The sequence below is a fragment of the Sceloporus occidentalis genome, unplaced genomic scaffold (assembly GCF_023333645.1).
Source record: "Sceloporus occidentalis isolate IW3139 unplaced genomic scaffold, rSceOcc1.0.p SCAF_4, whole genome shotgun sequence".
Lineage (NCBI taxonomy): Eukaryota > Metazoa > Chordata > Lepidosauria > Squamata > Phrynosomatidae > Sceloporus > Sceloporus occidentalis.
Window position 1 is genome coordinate 82424206 of NW_028316984.1, and position 20164 is coordinate 82444369.

General features: G+C 41.7%; 1 protein-coding gene across 1 annotated transcript; it reads right to left on the reverse strand.

The window, feature by feature from the left end:
- Positions 1 to 1378: 1378 nt before the first annotated feature.
- LOC149314132 (glycine N-acyltransferase-like protein 3) lies at positions 1379 to 13232 on the reverse strand. Its single transcript, XM_089523377.1, has 5 exons — positions 13155 to 13232; positions 12717 to 12824; positions 10687 to 10813; positions 8024 to 8144; positions 1379 to 1787 (listed from the first exon to the last, which is right to left on the reverse strand). Exons 1-5 carry the CDS (start codon positions 13230 to 13232, stop codon positions 1379 to 1381), a joined length of 843 nt encoding a protein of 280 aa, XP_089379503.1.
- Positions 13233 to 20164: the final 6932 nt, after the last annotated feature.

Consider the following 20164-nt stretch of genomic DNA (forward strand, 5'->3'; position numbering starts at 1 on the left):
CCCTCCCATCTCTGGAGCAATTTTGCAACTCTTTCAAATTAGCTTAGCTCTAAGAAAAACAACCGAAGAGCAAACAATTATGTGAATATGAGACATTTTAATAAAAGGCAAACATCATGTCTGCATCATCAGGGGAGGCAAAATGCTGGTGAGTGCCACATTCAGACCATAGATAAGATTTTTTGTCTGTTAAATATCTTGTGAAAGATTTGGATCACATTGGATTTCTCTGTGTGAGAAAAACCACAGAAAGTCCGGTTTAAAACCTTTTCAGCATGCACCATGAAGGTGAAGCCACTCAAGAGAGACATTTGTCTAAGACTCTAAAATTGTTGGCCCTTGAAATGTCCTCACTCTCATAAAAACATGAGTCCATGTCTCTTACTGCAGACCATAAACCTAGCCAGTTATGAACTGCTAATCTTTTGAAAAAGACATATTGAAAGTGTGTAGAGCTAAAAGGTGCATAAATCCTATATAGCAGAATGGTTTCAATGCAAGCTAACTGGGAAATGTGTAGACCTGGATATTAAATTCTAACTAGATAATTGAAAGCTGTCATATTGGTCCAAAACACACTGCAGAAATAATTGCATTTGAGACTGATTTAGCTGCCTTGGCTCAGTGCTAGGGAATTCTGGGAACTGTAGTTTTCTGAGACATTTAGCCTTCTCTGTCAGAGAGCTCTGTTGCCACAATAAACTACAATTCTCAGGATTCTCTAGCACTGAGCGAGGACAGTTAAAGTGGTCTGAAGATGGATTATTTCTCCAGTGCATTTTGGACCTCGGTCATGCTCAGGACAGAGGGCACTGGTGATGTGGGAGGATGTAGGTTAAGCAATATCTGTATTGAAAAAATAGGGCAACCGAAACACTTCTCTTTCTGGTTCTTATGTGGTAATTTTTAAAAAAGGAACTGCTATAAATGTTGTCAAAATACTTTTTTTGCAATATAATATTTAATATATATCCATTTGGCCTTGGCCAAGGCCAAGGCCAAATTGATCATCAACAATGGTCCTCCCTGGCCTCACATCGGGAGGCATGGAGATCCACTATCCACGATGCTGCAGCCTTTTTTGAAAGCTCACGGCGAACGAGTCTCGAAGAGAAATGACAACGCAGAAAGAACCACAACCCGGAAACATCACCCAAGGAGACTTTCCGCTTTCTGCAGCAGGACCTGTTTGTCCCGGATTGGACTTTTTAGTCACCAACGCACTTGTACAAAGTGCGGGATGAGTCCTTCCTGAATCTTCGTTCGCAAAGCAAAGCCAGAGAGATATATCCATATTTGAATTTGACTGTAAATTTCACCTCCTCAGGTGTCTGAAGCTATGGGAGCAAAAGGGTTATAGCCTGCTGTTTCTTGGGCTTTAGCATCTTGGTGTGAAGAAAAGCACATTTTTTGTGAAAGGCAAGGTATAGTAACCCTGATGTTCAAGTGCTCGCTTGGCTGATTTGTTCTCAGGTAGAACCCCACCATATGCAGCAAACCCTTTGACATGCATCTTGTTGGCTAGTTCCAGCCCCACAGCTACATTACAGTGCCATCCTCGGTACTGGGGAAGGGTGTAGGCATGTGTCAGGCATGCAAGCGGATCACTAACCATCCAGGAAACCAGCTGGCCATCCTTGTTTAGGAGACAAGCACTAGGGAAGTAGCGGATCAGGCCATCCAGGTAGCGCAGGCTCCGATCATTGCCGCCGACACTCCAGGTTTCATTGAGCAGAACTGCATGAGATGGGTTGAGGGCACCAAAATGGAAGAGGTCATTCTTGAACCTGAAAGGTCAAGCAGGGACAGTAGTTGTTGTAGCTGTAGCAAACCATAAGTCATGAAAATGCCCATCGGAGTGAAAATGTCTTTTGTCATCTCAACATGGATTGTAAAACAGGAAAGTCATGTTGAGATGATCCCCCCAGCATTGATTGGAAATCCCCCTCACCTATCTGTTCTTCATGCTCTCTGCATCAAATTCTGTTGTTCAAAGACCAAAAAAAGTACAGAATTTGGTTTAAGCACTTTGTGCCTGGAGTATCAAGTACCTTTTATCTTGTCATGTGATCAGTGTGCACAACAGTTTCTCAAAACATTTGTCTTCTTCTGTCTTCCCCACTCAAAGTCACTGAAGTCCTCCTTTTTCCAGACATGTCCAACATTTCACCATTATGTCCAGAATTATTATTATTATTATTATTATTATTAAACTTTATTTCTAAAGCGCTAAAGGAATTCCAAAATGCCCTCTATTGTAAGTCAGAAAACCTGTCCTGGTATCATTCTGTGCCTAAGCAGGTGAACAAGAGGTAGCTCAGCAGATTTATTAATGCTGCCGCTGCTGTAATACACTTGTTAGTTTTCACCAAGCAGTACACATGACCAAAATGTTTAGCTTGCAACTATACTCCCTAATGACTACTGAAAAACTGTTGAGCAGCACAATCCCAGAGTATGGGGAGAGGGGATGGGGTGAGAAGACAGTTGCTGACCAGTGGTTTTGTTTACGTGTGTGTGTACATTTTCTTACAGAGGTGTGGAATGGAAAGGAGGATCTGGGTTGTTGGAGCAGATCAGTGGCACCAAGAGGAAGGCAGCAAAAGTGTGTGATCCAGGTTGAAGAAGGAGCAGGAGGGATGAGAGAGCAAGTGGAAAAACTACAAGTGAAAGTAATAATTTAAATGTACATTTGGTCAAGGGTTTGTTGCTAATAAAGTACAATTTTAAGCATTCCATTTTGCTCAGAGCACTATAAGTATATTGCAAGTCTAAAGGCGTTTTAATGAAGATAAATTCATCAGAAAAATATGGTTGAGTACATAATAAAAAATAGTGTACCGTTTATACTCGACTATAAGTCGACCTTGTGTACAAGTCGAGGGCAGGTTTGGGGGACAAAATTGTGGATTCTGATATGACCCGTGGATAAGTCGAGGGTAAAATTTAGGGGCATGTAACAAAGGATGCAAAAGATAAAGGAAAGAGAAAACAATGCCAAAAAACATACAGAATTCCAGCAGTCATAACTGTTTGTGGTCATACTAAAGGTTGGATGGATGAGAGAATAGAAGACATCAGTGCCTTTAGAACAGATTACACTCTTGCCTTTCACCAGGGGATGCTTCCTTGTTTTATATAAGAATTAAAGCATAGTTCTTACATTGACCCATGGATAAGTCGACTCAGGTTTTTTGGGTCAATTTTTTGACTAAAATTTTTAGACTTATGCATGAAAATATACAGTATGTAATATAACTGTAAATAAACCATATGAAATGAACTTATATTTCTATGAGTGTTTTCTTGAATAGCTTACATTTTGCGGTGCCTTGTCCTCCTTTGTAGTTAAGACACCTGTCCTTACCCCTTCGTTTCTCACTCTCATCCTCTTTCTTTGTCCCACTTTCTCCTCTGCTTCTCTTAGCTAGGCTCATGATTTTCTTTTTCCTTTTCTTCCTTGCATCTTACCATCTTTTCCCTGCTTCTCATCTTGCCAAGAAAACCTTGGAACCATGACTGGGATAAGTTAGGCTCGGTACAGACCCCCAGGACATGACGTCCTGGCGGCAATAGTAAGACTTGGCAGCATGCACCAAACAGACGCTGCTGAGCCCTACGACATACAAGTAGTGCCATTACAGCACCACCCCACCCACACGGGGGGGTGTGTGTATGATGTGTGGGCTCGCAGTGCCCATACATCATGCACAGGAAGAGGTGTCATAAGGGCTGCAACCAGCCCTTACAACGGCCCAAAAAGAAGCCACTCTAGGTTGCTGCAGCAATGCTGCGGACCAAAGACGTGCGCCTACAGACCGCCCTGAAAGGGGTGGTCTGTAACTGCCCCTTAGATTCTCAGGATATTAAATTTACAAGCTCACTTAAAGTTTATAGCTCTTACTTCTGATTAGACATGCACATAAATAACTGTTCTTTTTAAAAAAATTACATTCATCTCCTCCTCCCCCAAATATTTGATGGTGGTAGCGATTGATGATGATGATGATGATGATGATGATGATTATCATGATGATGATCATGATCATGATCATGATCATGATGATGATCATGATGATGATGATGATGATCACAACCTGACTAAAAAATGAAAAGAAAAATGTGACCTTTAAGGAGCAATTAATGGGAGCAAGCAATGAAAAGCAAGTTTTGAACATTAGCACTATGTTTGGAAATGGTCTTTGGCTAGACTACAATTCCCACATGTTAGAAACAGTGCTTGCAAATATATTAAAAACAGATATAGGAAAGAGTTTTTTGTGGGTTTTTTTAAAAAAAAACTATGTGGCCATGTTCTAGAAGAGTTTATTCCTGATGTTTCACCAGCTTCTGTGGCTGGCATGTTCAGAGAATGCTTGCCTAGAAAGGAGTTGGGTATATATATACTGTGTGACCCTGGGTGAGGAGGGGTGATTCCCATGTTAATCTGTGTATTGTTCTGTTGTTGATGGGAGGGCCTCATGGTGGGAAGATATGCAAAAGAGGATTAGTGTCTGCTAATTGGTGATCATGTTCACTCTCCAGTTGGGAATGTTCACTCTCCAGTTGGAAATTGTCATTTTTAATGGTATTTTAAGGTGGGAGGGAGATAGGGAATTAGATTTTATATGTTTTGCTATGTTTTTACTTGTGGTTTGTTATGTTCTATTTTTATTGTTCTTATGTGTGTTGTTACCCGCCTCAATCCAATACAGGGAGAGGTGGGATACAAATAAATATCATCATCATCATCATCATCATCATCATCATCATCATCATTGCCTGCTGGGAAAGCCCCTGAACTTGGGTGGCTTCTCATTTGCATTTGCTGAGTGCTGATTTTGCTATTTTGCAGGACTGGTAGCCAAACTTTGTTTACTTTAAGGGTTTCTTATTTTCTGTTGAAGTTTTCCAAGTGTTTGTGGAATAGGAACGTTTGAGATGTTCAAAGCAAAGCCTGAGAAATGTTTTAGTGTAACTATCGCATCTGTTGTTAACAACAGTGGAGATTATCACATGGGGGAAAAGGGGTAAGAAAAAGGAATACTCCAGGGATGATCGCACAATCATGTGAAAGATTTTCACACAATGGCACACTGAATCAGGATTTATCCTGGATGGAACCAGCAATGCTCTAGTAACCAGCCATTCACAAGGAAGTCCCATGAATAGCTTCTCAAGAGCACGATTGATGCGTGATTGCTAGGGTGTGAAAGCTAACAGCACTTCAACCACGCTATTGGGGAAGCAACCCACCAGGCTCTTTAAAATTTAAAGGGGCTGCAGCAATGCTTCCCAAGTTTAAAGGGACTCCGGGAAGCAACACTGACTCTTTAAATTTTAAAGGAATTGAGGCAAAACAACCTGAGGGAGGTATGTGTGTGTGTGTGTGTGTCGGGGGGATGTGTATGTGTGTGTGTAACTTTTGAAGGTGTCGGAGGAAGTGTGTGTGTGTGTGTGTGTGTGTGTAACTTTGAAGGTGTGGGGGAAGGGTTTATGTGTGTGACTTGGGAAGATGTGTGTGTGCATAATTTGGGAAGGTGTGTGTGTGTAACTTGGACATCAGGGCCAAGCGGGCTGGTGGCGTCAGGTTTCTCAAAATATTTAGCTGAAGGTGAACCTGAGCCAGGAGGTATGGGCAAAGGCAGTTTTTCCTCCCGACCAGTCTCCTCTCCTCTATTCCTGGGTGCTGCTCAACGAAACCCAGCTGCCTCCCCCCCCCACACACACACACAGCGCTTCCAAGGGGTTGAAAAGGACTGAGGGAAGCAACGGCACATGCGCAAAATGATCAATATCATTGTACTGATCATTCATTCACAAGTATGTATGAAAACCAATTATGCTATGATGCTATTATTGCACAAGTGCACAACAGTGTGAAAATATTAAGCACTGTAGTACTACTGTTGCTTTTTATTTTCATTACCACGATTATTGCTTATTTGGCTCTGGGGTGATAATGGTTTTAACATGATATCGAGATTAAAGTGCCATTATTCTGTGAAATACCAGGCAAGAAACAGCAGCAAATCTTTATGCTGTTTATTGCCTGGGTATTCCCTGGTTATTCACAGGATAATGGCTCTTGTGTTAATCTCATTTTAATCGTTTTTTAATGTTGCATGATTTTCATGGGTTGATCACTGTTTAAACTCCACATTTCCCCCCATGTGATAAACTCTTATGATATGTTTTAAAGACAGTCATCAGCCAGCAATGCTGCAATAGCAAACAAACAAAAATATGAACCATCAGTCACAGCTGCTCATAGCATTTTATTACCAGTCCCTTTTAAAACACATTTCCAGACACTGGAGTTTAGTGCAATTGTGGGATTATGATAGGCTATTCACAGGATAATAGAGCTTTGAATACGGTGTTATGAGAAAACCATTAGCTCAATTGCAAGATTATCATGAGTTAATCACCGTTTATACTTCCAGTTGTCCCCCGTGTGATAAACTCCATCATTAGATCGCATTCTCCTGACCCAGTATGACTACATCTAGTTGTTTTACATTAGTGCTGTATCTGGGATAGTTCTCCACAAGAGAAGAGAGAACAACAGACACAAAAGGCACTAGAGACCCATAGGGATGTAGATGGTGAAGGACTTGATGTAGTAACCTAAAGGCCACATGACTTTCCTGGGAAAATACATTTTTAACCCTCTTATTTCCCCCTGTGTGATAGTTTCCCATGTTGCCATCAGTGGGGATGCCCATGAATAGGGGAAGAACCAAGACAAGAAAGCCAAATGGGGAATTTACCCATTGTCTAGAGGACTTTTATTTAAAAAAAACCTGTTAGTACAGCAGCAAGTCAAGGCAAATCCTGGGGCTTTGCCTGATTCTGGATGAGTTCTAAAAGACCTGGGGCAGAATGTTCATTTGAGATCCATTTCCTGAGGTCAGTGTATTGTAATGGTTAAAGTGTTGGATTGAAACTCAAGAAATGCAGGTTTTATTTCTGGCTCAGCCATGAAAATCACTACGTAATTTTGAGCCAGTCATTCCATACAAGCTTGCTTTGAGGATAAAATGGAAAGGAGGAAGAGTATTCTGAGAACTGCCTTGGTTTCCTTAGAGAAAAAGATAGGGATGTGACATCATCATCATCATCATCATCATCATCATCATCATCATCATCATCATCATCATCATCATCGTGTAGCTTGGCTGAGTTGCTACTTCTAGCACTACCTGTGGCTGTACTGTTTATGCTGCCCTGACAAAAGGATGCTGCTGCCAGTAAAGTTTTTATTCCCCACATGAAATTAATGGAGCACATGTCAGTGAGATTCTGACATAAGTGAAACTGGCAGCAAAGCAGTAGGGCCAGTGCTGATACTGCTCCCTCTATGTATAAGGCCACTATCATTTGTGGCTGCAGGCAATTGTCCCTCTGTGCCCCAAATTATGGTGTTTGACTACATCCCATAATTTCAAGGCGCTCGTCCACCTCCATCGCTCTTTGTATCAAACACTGACCTTTCCAAACTATCCAAATGAGCTGCGATGAGAAACCCAGCCTTTCAATAATTGGGAAGCATTTGTAAGGCTCAATCTTTTACAGATAAAATCTAATAGCAGGAGGTAGAAGACATGCTTTGTACTCATCGAATTGCACAGAGGACAGAATTAAACCATAGGGTTGGCAGATGCTCCTTATTCAACCATTTTGCCTGAGTGATACATAAATAATAATAATAATAATTTGTTTTATTTATATACCGCTATTCCAAAGATCATAGCGGTGAACAGCAAGTAAGCTAATTAGCAAGTAAGCTAATTTGCCCCCAACAGTCTGGGTACTCATTTTAGCGACCTCGGAAGGATGCAAGCCTGAGTCGAGCTTGGGCCCTTTTGCTGGTCTTGAACTCGCAACCTTGTGGTTTTGAGTGAATGGCTGCAGTACAGGCATTTAACCACTGCGCCACCAGGGCCAAGAATTGTTGTCCCCACCTATTCAACAGATTTGCACTAAACAGGTACCCCAGAGTGGAATTACGCTCACTAACCGACTTGGGCAGTAAGTGGACGGGTCTGGATGCAGCATTGTTTGGTAGAAATATGGTTCCAGTTTGACATGTCTGGCCTCTGCGATATCTCTAGCAACTTCAAGCACTCCATCTTGAAGTCCTGCATGCAGCAAAGGTGTTATGTGAGAACAAGTGAAGAACAAGAGAGAAGAGATTTTATTTCTAAACCCCTGTACCTTTAATAAGGAAACAAAAATACACTGGACCCTTGTTATACGTTTGGTTCCAAGATCCCCCGTGGATAACAAAATCCATGGATGCTCAAGTCCCAATAAATATAATGACATAGCAAAATGGTGTCCCTTATAAAAATGGAAAATCGAGGTTTGATATTTGAAATTTATTCTTTTTCGGAACATTCTCAAACATTTTGAAACCATGGATGCTTGTAACTGTATATAAGTATTTTAAATTTATACAGATTTCTTTTTATGTAAGTTTTAACTTTGTATGCTTTTTTTAAAAATAGAGATTTCTTTTTATATAAGTTTTAACTATGTATGTTTTCCCCCCTTTTATCTTGTATTCTTTGAAATGGTCTGGAGACTTATTCAATAAAGATGTATGTATAGCCAGAAACTGTATATAAAAAATCAGTGTATAAGAAGGGCTGACTATATTAAATATAAAAAAAGTCAAAGGCCCGTTACAAATGGGCACCCTAGCACGGACCCAATCTGTACTAGGGTTAGAAAGGGGCGTCTCTTCATACTGAGTCCGTACGAAATGGCGGCAGCTGTTCTACACGGCCGCCGCCATCTTGACATAGCGGACACGCTGCATCCACACATCTCGCCCCAGAAATGACGGCGCGAGTGCTTGCTTCGGCACTTGCGGTGTCTCTTCCGGGGCGCAGGAAGGAGCGTAATTTTCACGCTCCTTCTTTGCAGCGTCCGGGAACCACGCCGTTTGGGTGCTGCGGTTCCCAGACGCAGCAACCGGCAGTGGTGCGAGACCGCCCATTTTGGGCGGTCTGTAACGTGCCAAAGCCAAGCTTGATAGGGTCTAGCTTTAAAATTGCAGAGTAGCAGAAATATCGCTTTGTCTATGCTTCCTTAAGAATTGAGACTGACTCCAAAAACAACAAACATGTAGCTTGTAGTTCAAACAAAAGTTTACTAATGGCTTTAATCTATATATACATAACGGCTATATTGTAATCTAGCTAGTGAATAGCAGACCCGTAGCTAGGCCTTTAGGGGCCCTGGGGCAGATAGTACTTTCCCTTATCTAATTAAGATCTGTCACCAGCTAGCTTCAGAATGGGACTCTTCATCAGGAGGGAAATGAGGAGTTATATTACTTCTCCATCTTCTTTGAAAAACAGAAATAATTATTACTTCAAAGAGAACAGTACCCCAGATGTTAAAATCAAAACAATCTGGGACACAAGTAAATTAGTAGAGGATTATTAATTAAGGAAGCTAGTGAAATTAAAAAACAAAGAAAGGAAAAGGAAAAATTATTGCTAGAAGAGCTTAAGAAAAAGAAACAAAAGCTGTAAGATAAGCCATTAGACATAAGGTAATTGAATGAATGTAAGATACTACAAAGACAAACTCAGTTAAAAATAATAGATGAAATAGCAGCAGACCTAAAGAAATCAAGGCAAGCATTTTTTGAGAATGCCAATAAATCAGGCTGCTGGCTAGCGAAAAAACTGGAAAAAAGACAAAAGAAAAAATACAATAAATGAAATAAAATTAGATTTAAAAATTATTACTTTTCAGGAAGGAATCAAGAAAGCATTTCAAAATTACTACAGCAAAATATACAAAGAAGACACTAACTCAACAGATATGAATGAGAAAGTGGGAAACTACTTAGATCAGAGAGAAATAAATAAATAGCATCAAAGTACAAAGGAACACCTTAAATTCCAAAATCTCAAAACAAGAATTTATTCAAGCAATTAAGAACTTAAAAGAAGGGAAATCCCCAGGAGTGGATGGCTTTACAGCCACCTAGTATAAAACATTTCAAACGGAATTATTGGACCCATTATACAGACTATTTAATTCAATCAGCAGGGAAGGGATAGCGAAATTTTGGGAGTTGGCAAGTATAACATTAATTCCCAAGGAAGGGAAAAATCACACTCAAATGTCAAATGATAGACCAACCAGTCTCCTAAGCAACAATTATAAAATATATATTCAAATATTAGCTACTAGATTTTTAAAAATCCTGGTAGAAATAATAGGAAAAGAACAGAATGGCTTTCTACCAGGGAGACAGATTAGAAACAATATAAGGATTATTCTTAACAGCTTGGAATATTATAATATTAATAATGACAAAAAAATTAGCAATACTGGGAATGGACATGGAGAAAGGGTTTGACAATGTTCGGTGGAACTTTCTGTTGGAAATACTAAATAGAATGGCAATGGGAGATAATTTTATTGACAACATTAAACAAATTTATAGCCAACAAAAGGCTTATTTACTTGTCAATAGAAAAACAGAGACTTATTGTCCTGCTGACCTAATTGTATTTATTATTTCAAATCCAAACTGAAGAGGGTTTTTACTACCTAGAAAACGTATTTACAGAGATGTTTATGATTATGCATGCTTAGAAGTAAATAAAGAACTAAAATTCCCCTTAAAAACAAATATCAGGGTCTATGGGGACCCACCTTGCAGCTGAAAGGCTCTGCCCCAATCAATAGCTTCTCTGTTTTCCAGCAGTGCTTGACAGGCATCTTTGTCCCAGTAGAAGGCAGCATGCACGTTGGTGTAGTAATCCCTAGAGTCTTTCACTACCTGTAGGATATGGCACAGAGTTGGGCTGTGATATGTTGCTACTGAGGGGCAAGAAGCAGGCAAGTGGAAGAGATGGAGTTGGGGGCAGCCGCTTTGTTCAGTTTACTGCACAAGACAAGTGGCAGGGACTGGAAGAAAGCAAATTAAATTGTACATGTAAATTGTATGTGACAGAAGTGGAGGGGGCCTAAACCTTGATTTGCTCAGTGCCTTTATTTTTGAAATCGGTACAGCACAGCTTCCAACATTTCACTGGGACATGAGTGGCCAAACAACATTAGAATGTTTTCAAGATAAAAGTGAAAGTTATTAATGAGGAAGAACACAGAAACTAGGGACTTTTTCAAGTGGGTAAAAAGGATGGGAGCATAGCGCGATGTTCTTGTCAATGTTGCACGATTTGGCAAAGATTTTTAGATGATGTCATACGACATCGCGATAATCCTGCCATTATGCATGAATAAAGAGGAGTTTTCCAACTACTTTTCATTCACTGGACTTTCCCATAAATGAAAAGTGGTTGGAAAACTCCTCTTTATTCATGGGATAATGGCAGAATTATCGCAATGCCAAGTTACATCATTTGAAAATCTTTGCCAAATTGTGTGACATTGGCGGGAGCACTGCACTATGCTCCCATCCTTTTTGCCCATTTGAAAAAGTCCTAAGAAAGGTTGTGACAGGTTGGTTTTGCCTGAGACTACTGGGAAGAGCTAGATTCCACCTCTTCCTTTCCTCTCCTCACTGCTGAGTGAACTGAGTGCAAATTACTGTAAAAGTGCGCGCTCTGCGCGTGCTAGGGTTAGAAAGGGGCGTCCTTTCCGGACGCCCCCAACCCTAGTATGTGCGGAGCACGCACAAAATGGCGGTGGCTGTTCCACACGACCGCCGCCATGACGACGTCACGACCACGCCGCCTCTAAATGGGGCAGTGCGGACGTGATGTTGTCACGCTGCGCCAGTGCGCATAGTGGCCGCAAAAGGAGCTCCAAAACGGAGCTCCTTTTGCCATTTGCGTCGCTGGGCTCAGCCTTCAGACGGCTGTGCCCAGCGACGCAGAGGAGAAAGGGGCCAAGCCCCAAGGACACCCCTTTCCAGGCTGCAGGGAAGGGGCCTTTTACCGCTTCCCCACAGCCTGGAAAGCGGCGGATCGGGGCCTCAGCGGCTGCCGCTCTGGCCACTGAGGCTCCGATCCGGCTGGGAAAGGGGCGGGTGCAGGCCGCCGCTTTTTGGCGGTCTGTAACCCAGCTCAGTTTGCAACAATAGAAGTAAGCTGAAGACAAAGGGGGAAACGTGGGAGGAAGAGAGAAAAACTGAGACATTTTAAAAGCATCTGAAAAAGTGTAATGGCAAAAGATTAATAAGGTCTGTCCCTGCCAAATTGGGACAGTTGGAAGATATGGTGCAGTCTAAATTAAATTTGTATGCCTTTGAAGGAACCTGAAGAATAGAGGAATGGAAACTAAAAATAATTAACCTTTTTAATTAATAACAAGACAACAAACAACAATGACACAAACATAGCACTTAGTATCTATGGAATGTAATTAATGAATATCAATATAGATAATAGTATGGATTTTCAACTGAAGCGAATGTTAGAAGTGATTGAAGGTTAGACTAGTGAATCAAATATTCCCAACTAATATGGGAAACTATGGGAAATATATATTTTTAAATACAAAATATCTGTAAAAATAATTTTAAAAAATTGTATGCCTTTGGCAGGACTATCTTATGTTATTTTTGGACAGCATCATGTACTTTGATGATGGGGTGGGAATAATGATGATAATGACAACAATCATGTGGTGCTGATGTAACAGGGCAGTACCAGCACGTCTTTGAGTGGCCTATCCTGGACCCATGGACTGGGTACTGAGTCTATCAGCACTTGTCCTACCTCCATATGTGGCCGAGTCAGGACGACTTTGAACTCAGGCCAAATGTCTACCACCACTTCATGCTGAGCTGGGTTTCCACGGTTGATGTGCATCACTGCCCCACAAACCTGGCAATAAAAGATAGGATTGTGGTAAGCAAATGGTTGAACTGCTGCATGACAAACTAGTGGAATGATGTACCTGGTCAATAGCTACATTTTAACTTAGTAACTTACAAATTGTATAGCCATTCACAATGTTTCTATGCAAAATAAGGACAATCACAAGGTCAGTTGGCTGAAAAAGCAAAAAGAAGTATATAGTTCACAGGTGCTTATTGTAGACCCTTTCTTACTTGTATTATCCAGATAGATAGTGTGAGATAGATAGAGAGACAGAGAGAGAGAATGAATGAATGAATGAATGAATGAATGAATGAATGAATGAATGAATCTTACTGGGAGTGTCTTAGGCAGGTTCCTTCGCAGCATACCCTCTAGCAACTGCAGTTTGGAGGAGCAATTCAGAATCAACATGGCTGGCTGGATGAGGGTTGTTGACCAGTGTGGTTGGGAAGCACCTGGAGAGAGAGAGAGAGTCAGAAATTTATCTATTCCTTTGAAAAACGCTTTTAGCATATACAGAAATATCACGACTGGTTCTTTCATGAGGAAGTACTCAAAGAATTGCTGCAGGTTCCTGCGAGACCTTCCTCCTAAAACAGAGATGTGGAAGTGGACCTTTCCCTGAAAAGATGAAGACTACCTCCTGCTCATTTACAGAGTCCCCTTCTTTTGAGTAGCATAATATTAGCCATTTGCCCAGCATGGAGGCAAAGATGAAATAGTAAAGAAGTCCTAAAGCATAACAGCATTGCTGATGGAACAGACTTGTTTCCTCTAAAGGCATTTGATGACAACTGCAGTGCATACCTAAAGGGACCACTTTGTCTGAGAGAAGAACAGAGCAGCCTCCTGTCACAGGGCCACTGGGATGGCATCTGGTTCCAGCCGTACGTAAGCACAACTCTGTCATCTAGCTAAGCAGACTTTGAATCCTGAAGGAATGAACCATTAACAGAATGGTGGCTTGGCTTATGATCCAGATGCTTGGGCAAGGAGGGGAGGGATATACAGAAAATTAAGGAAGTCAAAGTCAAAGTCAGTTTATTGTGTTTTATGTGAACAGCCATTGCACACAAATATATAAAAAGAAAACAAATTAAATTACTGACAGTCAGTCTTCAAGGGTCAAGGGTGAATTCATTTTCCATACCTTTTGTAAACTTTATAGCATGTGTTTGTTGAGCCTTAATGAGAAATCTGGATGTTCTAAAAGATACAAATTTCTCTACATCAGACACCAGGGGGGAAAAAACTTCATAAAAGATTAACCTCCCGTGAACGATTAGAGGATAAATATAGTTGTTTCTATTGTCATTATAAACAAGGCATTAAAGCAGCACATGAGTTAAATCTTCTATTGAGACAGAATTACAGCCACGTACTCTTATGCTGCCCCATTGAAACTGCCAATGGGAGAACATTTAATCTTGCATGTGTAACAGCTACCTTCATTTTAGTATTGGGTGGATTCACCAGATATCTTGGAAAGGATACATACAACAGAGTAAGAGAAATGTAAAAATTATTGGATTGGGAGGACTTAATCTTAGTCATCTGAGATTGCTTCTCAATATCCTTAATTCTTTGAAGTAATATTTAGGAATTTAAGAGTTTAGGAATGTAACCTTTTATCTTATAGCTCTAATCTATAAATTCTCCATTGAATTTGAATTTCCTTGAATCCTGCAGGATTTAACCTTTATCTATCTATTTATTTATCTATAGTGCGCCCACATTATGCGCAGGCGCGACTTACACAGCTTTCAGCATATGCTGAAAGCCACGCCGGGAGAAGGCTCAGCATGTCCTGGAAAGGGTAAAGGTGCACACGCCCATGGCGCATGCACCGCACCTCACCGCAGGCACAAGCCCCATTCTTTTGAATAGGGTTCAAGCATACGTGGAATACCTCTTATGCGGGGGGATCCGGAATGGATCCCCCACATAAGGAAGGGCGCACTGTATCTATTTGTCTATCTGCATAGGGAGCAGAAAGAGAGTTGTGTCTGGGAGGACATCCTTGACTGGGTGTGTTTTGAAACTTGGGTTTGTGTGTTTGCTCCTGACTGTATCCTCTCCTTGAAAACATGGTCTCAGGGGGTAGGGCTTCTGTGAGTCACTGGGGTTGGAGCTAGCAGCCTAGTCTATATAACTGCTGCCATTTCAAACTCAGTCCCTGCACAGAGAGAAGAAGGAGCACTGTGTCTGGGAGGACTGGGTGTGTTTTCAGGACGGATGACAAACAACTTACAACTGAGCTAAGTTTTAAATGGGACATGCATAAGAAATGGAAAGGGGGGGGGGGGATCACCAAAAAGGAATTCAGACAGATACCTAGCATGTGTAAAGTCAGAAGAGCTAAAGTGCACAATGAGCTTAGACTTGCTAGAGAGGTTAAGAACAATAAAAAGAGGGGTTTTTACTTATGCTCATAGCAAAAGGACGAAGGAGGAAATAGTAGGGCCATTATGTGGAGAAGATGCCAAAAGGCTAACAGGTCACAGAGAAAAGGCAGAACTATCATATATAATCAATTATAAGTCAACGGCGGTTTACAGACCGCCCCTTTGGGGCAGCCTGTACCCGCCCCTTTCCCTGATGGATCGGGGCCTCAGCTGCCACAGCGGCAGCCCTGAGGCCCCGATTCACCACTTTTCCAGGCGGTGGGGAAGCGGCAAAAGGCCACTTCTCTGCAGCCTGGAAAGGAGTGTCTTTGGGGCTTCAAGCCCCAAGGATACCCCGACAGCAGTGGGGGAAAAGAGAAAGGGGCCACTTAGCCCTTTTCTCTTTTGTGTCGCTGGCGCAGCCATGTAAAGGCTGCACTAGCGACACAAATGAAGGAAGGAGCACCGAAATGGAGCTCCTGCTGGCGCCGCCATTTTGTACCTGTACATACTAAGGTTGGGGGCATCTGAAAGAGACGCCCCCGGGCAACCCTAGTACGTACAGGGTACGTACTAAAAGGCCCCTTTGGAAAGGGCCAACCTCATGTATAAGTCGAGTCCAGGTTTGGGGGCCAAAATTATAGATTTTGCCATGACCCATGGATAAGTCGAGGGTAAACTTAGAGGCTGCTTCAGTGTGTATATGTGTGCACAGCAAGAGGGGCTCATTTTTTTAAAAAAAAATTAAAATAAGCTTTATGATCCATAACACAACCTATATAATAAAGCTTTACAAAATATTATCAGTATTAAATCACATACTTTTCGCTCCCTCCCCTCTTTCCTCCCCCTCCAATGTCTATGACCAAATAAATTACTACCCAGTACCCATAATGTGGAATATCTTATTCATAATTTCTCTAACTTCTTTGTACCCCTTTTCAACTTTAGCTTTCTCAATCCAACATCCCCATTTCTCCCACCAGACCATTTTGTCTATTTGACCATTATATTTTCCTTTTCTTTCCCTTAATATTCAAATAAAAGATGTTCTGCAATATAATGTGACCAATTCCCCCCAACATTGTTTATTTTTCCAACCCAATGAAATTACAGCATGTGTTGCCCTTAACAAATATATATATATATATATATATATATATATATATATAATCTTCTGTTTTATTCAATCTGAATTTTCTTAAATTCAGAGTTAAACAATTCTCCTTATCAAATTGAAAATTTTTCCCCATCATCCTGTGGGGATGTATAACATATAACCAAACGTTTTGTACAATTTTTTCAGTCCAACATTTTTTCAATCCTAATTGTTTTCCCTCTTCCATCAAATGTCCCCTATAATTCTATATCCTTTATCTTTTATTACTTTCATTACTCTTCTTAACCCTTGATTTCCAAATGAAACCATTTGTTTCCTACATGTTGCATTGATAGAAAGGGGCCCTTCTTCACATCTGCAATCTTCCTACTTGGTTTCGTTTGAAATATAGATGTGGAATCCATGTTATTCACATATTTTTCTATTCTAACCCATCTTTTTCCCCTTCATATTCAAAGCCTAATAATTTAACTATTTGGGATGACTCAAGATATAATTCCAAACATGGGACTCCCAAGAAGGACTCTTATTGAGGTTTTTTGCTTCAGCGTTTCAACTTTGCTTTCACCCTTGACTCCCTAGACAGCAGCAGCCAGGGCAGGCAAGAGAAAGACTCTGTTTAACAGCAATCAATCACCCAGGACCATTTCTGCTTGGTTCAAGAGAAAAAGAAACTCTCTCCTGACCACATGGGGAAATCCAAAGGAGCTGATATCACATTACCATACTGACTCATAAATAAGGCAACCCGGCATTTTGAGGTCAATTTTGGGGCATACATTTTAGACTTATAGATGAGTATATACGATACTCAACTCCTTCTTTGCCTCAGTCTTCTCACAAAAGGAAAAGGCTGCTCAGTTTGAGGAAAGTGGGGCGGAGGAGACAATAGGGGAAATGCAGCACAGAATAAGTAAACAGTTAGTGTGGGAATGCCTGGTTAATCTAAATGAATTTTAGTCTCCGGGTCCAGATGAACTACATCCAAGGGTATTAAAAGAACTGTCCAATGTAATCTCAGAGCCACTAGCAATAATTTTTGAGAACTCCTGGACAACAGGAGAAGTCCCAGCAGACTGGAGAAGAGCAAATGTTGTCCCCATCTTCAAAAAGGGAAAACAGTTAGTCTGACATCAATACCAGGAAAGATTCTAGAGCAGATTATTAAACAGAGAGTCTGGAGACAGTGAAGGGAATGCCATAATGACAAAAAGTCAATATGGGTTTCAAAGAAACAAGTCATTCCAGACTAATCTGATCTCTTTTTCTGATAAAGCTTGGTAGATGAAGGGAATGCAGTGACTCCTTTGTACACCCTGGAAAGAATGCGATAGCTGCACCACTGTGGCTTTACACACTCCTTTGGTGCCAAGGGAGCGGAGTCAGGGTGCGCGTCATGCCTTAATGGCCAGTCTGCACGGGATCTAAATGATTTTTTTTCTTGAACACCCAACCTCTATTTCCTTCTCTCTTGGCTTTCTCCCACTTTCTTTTCCCCCATTCTCATTTTTGGCGGGTTACACACCGCCATGAAAGTACGGAGTCAGTCCGTACTAGGGTTAGGATGGTGCGGTGCTTCCGCACCCCCCTAACCCTAGTACAGACTGAGTCCATACAAAATGGCGGCTCCCCTTCCACATGGGGGCCGCCATGATGACGTCACGACCGTGCCGCCTCTATACGGGGCACGCGGACGTGACGTTGTTGGTCCGCACCAGGGCGCTTAGTGCACCCTTTCCGCGGACCAGGAAGGAGCTCCGTTTCGGAGCTCCTTCCTGGTTTGCAGCGCCACTTTGCATCGCTGGGCGCAGCCTTCAGACGGCTGCGCCCAGCGAAGCAAGGGAGAAAGGGGCCAAGTGGCTTCTTTCTCCTCCTCCCCGCTGCCGCGGGGTGTCCTTAGGGCTTGAAGCCCCAAGGACACCCCTTTTCAGGCTGCGGGGAAGCGGCGTTTTGCTGCTTCCCCGCAGCCTGAAAAGCGGCGGATCGGGGCCTCAGCGGCTGCCGTTCTGACAGCTGAGGCCCCGATACACCGGGGAAAGGGGCGAGTACAGCCCGCCCCAAATGGGCGGTCTGTAACCTGCCTTTATTTTCCCTCTGAATCAGTATATGACAGCCTTTGAAGTGTTTCACAAGGTTGGTGCTTGAAGGCAAAAAGTGCAACTATCTAAATTCATACCTCCTGACCCTGGCTATATATTTGTCTTTTAAAAATCTATTGAAAAGTAGGTGCATTGAAAGGGGGGGGGGATGCTCTACCACTGATAAACAGATCATGTTCTGTTTATACTTGGAGGGACCCTACACATTTATAACTAAAAACAGGAGGGGTTAGATGAAAAACAGATTGTTAGAAATCAGTGTGAATGGGTTGTAAGATGACACCCCTTGTAAAAGACATTCTTTCTGAACCTGGCAGTTATATGATGAATTCCCATCATCCCAAGACAAAAAAAAAGTATTATAGGTTTTCTGGTGCTTCATAGGGGGGAAAATCCATGCTAGAGAAAGGCAACTTCAGAATTACCAACACGAGCACAAACAAGAGAACTGTGTTGCAAGGGTCATAACAACCTTCTGCAAATATTATGACCTGTTTCAAATGTTAGTGTTGATGGTAATGGATTATTTCTCCAATTTCTGATGTATAACATAATGACATTAATGTTCAAACTTAACATTCCAATCTCTTCTCAGAAAATACACAAACTTGACCAAACACAAAGTTAAAAAACAGCCAGCAAGTTATTGTGGTACTATTTTTCCCCATGTGTGTTGTGACTAAAATAATAAGAATAAGATGATGATGATGATTGATTGATTGACTGATTGTAAAAGGAAGGAAATAGAAGTGTGTGGTGCTGATGATATGGAATGCAGTGTATTTTCAGAAATGTAGAAAATTCAGTTTCAGAACAAAATGGAAACGTTTGGCATGTACATGAGTATGTGACATGAGACCAAATTCAAAAGACAATAGTGTCCTAATTGCAGCCATTGGGTGGCAGACTAAAAGGCATACATGAGACTTAAACTTGGGCACCCTGGCATTGAAGGTTTTCCATAAGGAAGCAGCCTTGATTACCTAGTGTCTGAACACTTTTCAGTGGGAAACTTCATATGTGAGTGGCAGAAAAAAAAAAAAACCTCACTTGTGTTCACCTGGGGGCCATTCACACTACCTGATTTTGAACCTGGTTTAAAATGGGGTTCTTTCCATTGGCACCCAGTTTTGCACACCCGGATCGGGATTTTGCACACCCGATCTGGGGCAAATCCCCCTCAGCGCAGGTTTTCTGAAACCAGAGTTTTCCCCATTTCTTTTTGGAAAACCTGGGGTCAGGCCAATATGAACTTGGCCCGGGTCATGATCAGGTAATTTATGGGGAGGGCTAAAGGTCACAGGGGGGCAGTGAGCGGAACATGCCTCCCCTCTCACACTGGCCACTTTGCAAGCGGCCTCCCTTTTTTAAAAAATTGTGACAGATTATGCGAATGCTTGTGCCACATATGTTTCCCTAAATTAATGTGTGAATGCTTGTGCTACATATGTACTACCTATATGTAGGGCTGGCACTGGGATCGGAGAGATGGCATGGGGGGGGGGGGAATGAACTGAAATGACCTAAAGGCAAACATCACACACACACACACACACACACACACACACACCTGGAGGTTTTTAAATTTGACAAGTTGACAGAATATGCGAATGTTGCTGCTACATTGTTTTTTTAAAAAAGAGGGGGGAAGTCCCCATGCCATTGGCGAATGGCTGCATGACACATCACCATTGACAACAGTGGAAATGAATGTGCAAATCATTTGATTGACAAGAAGTG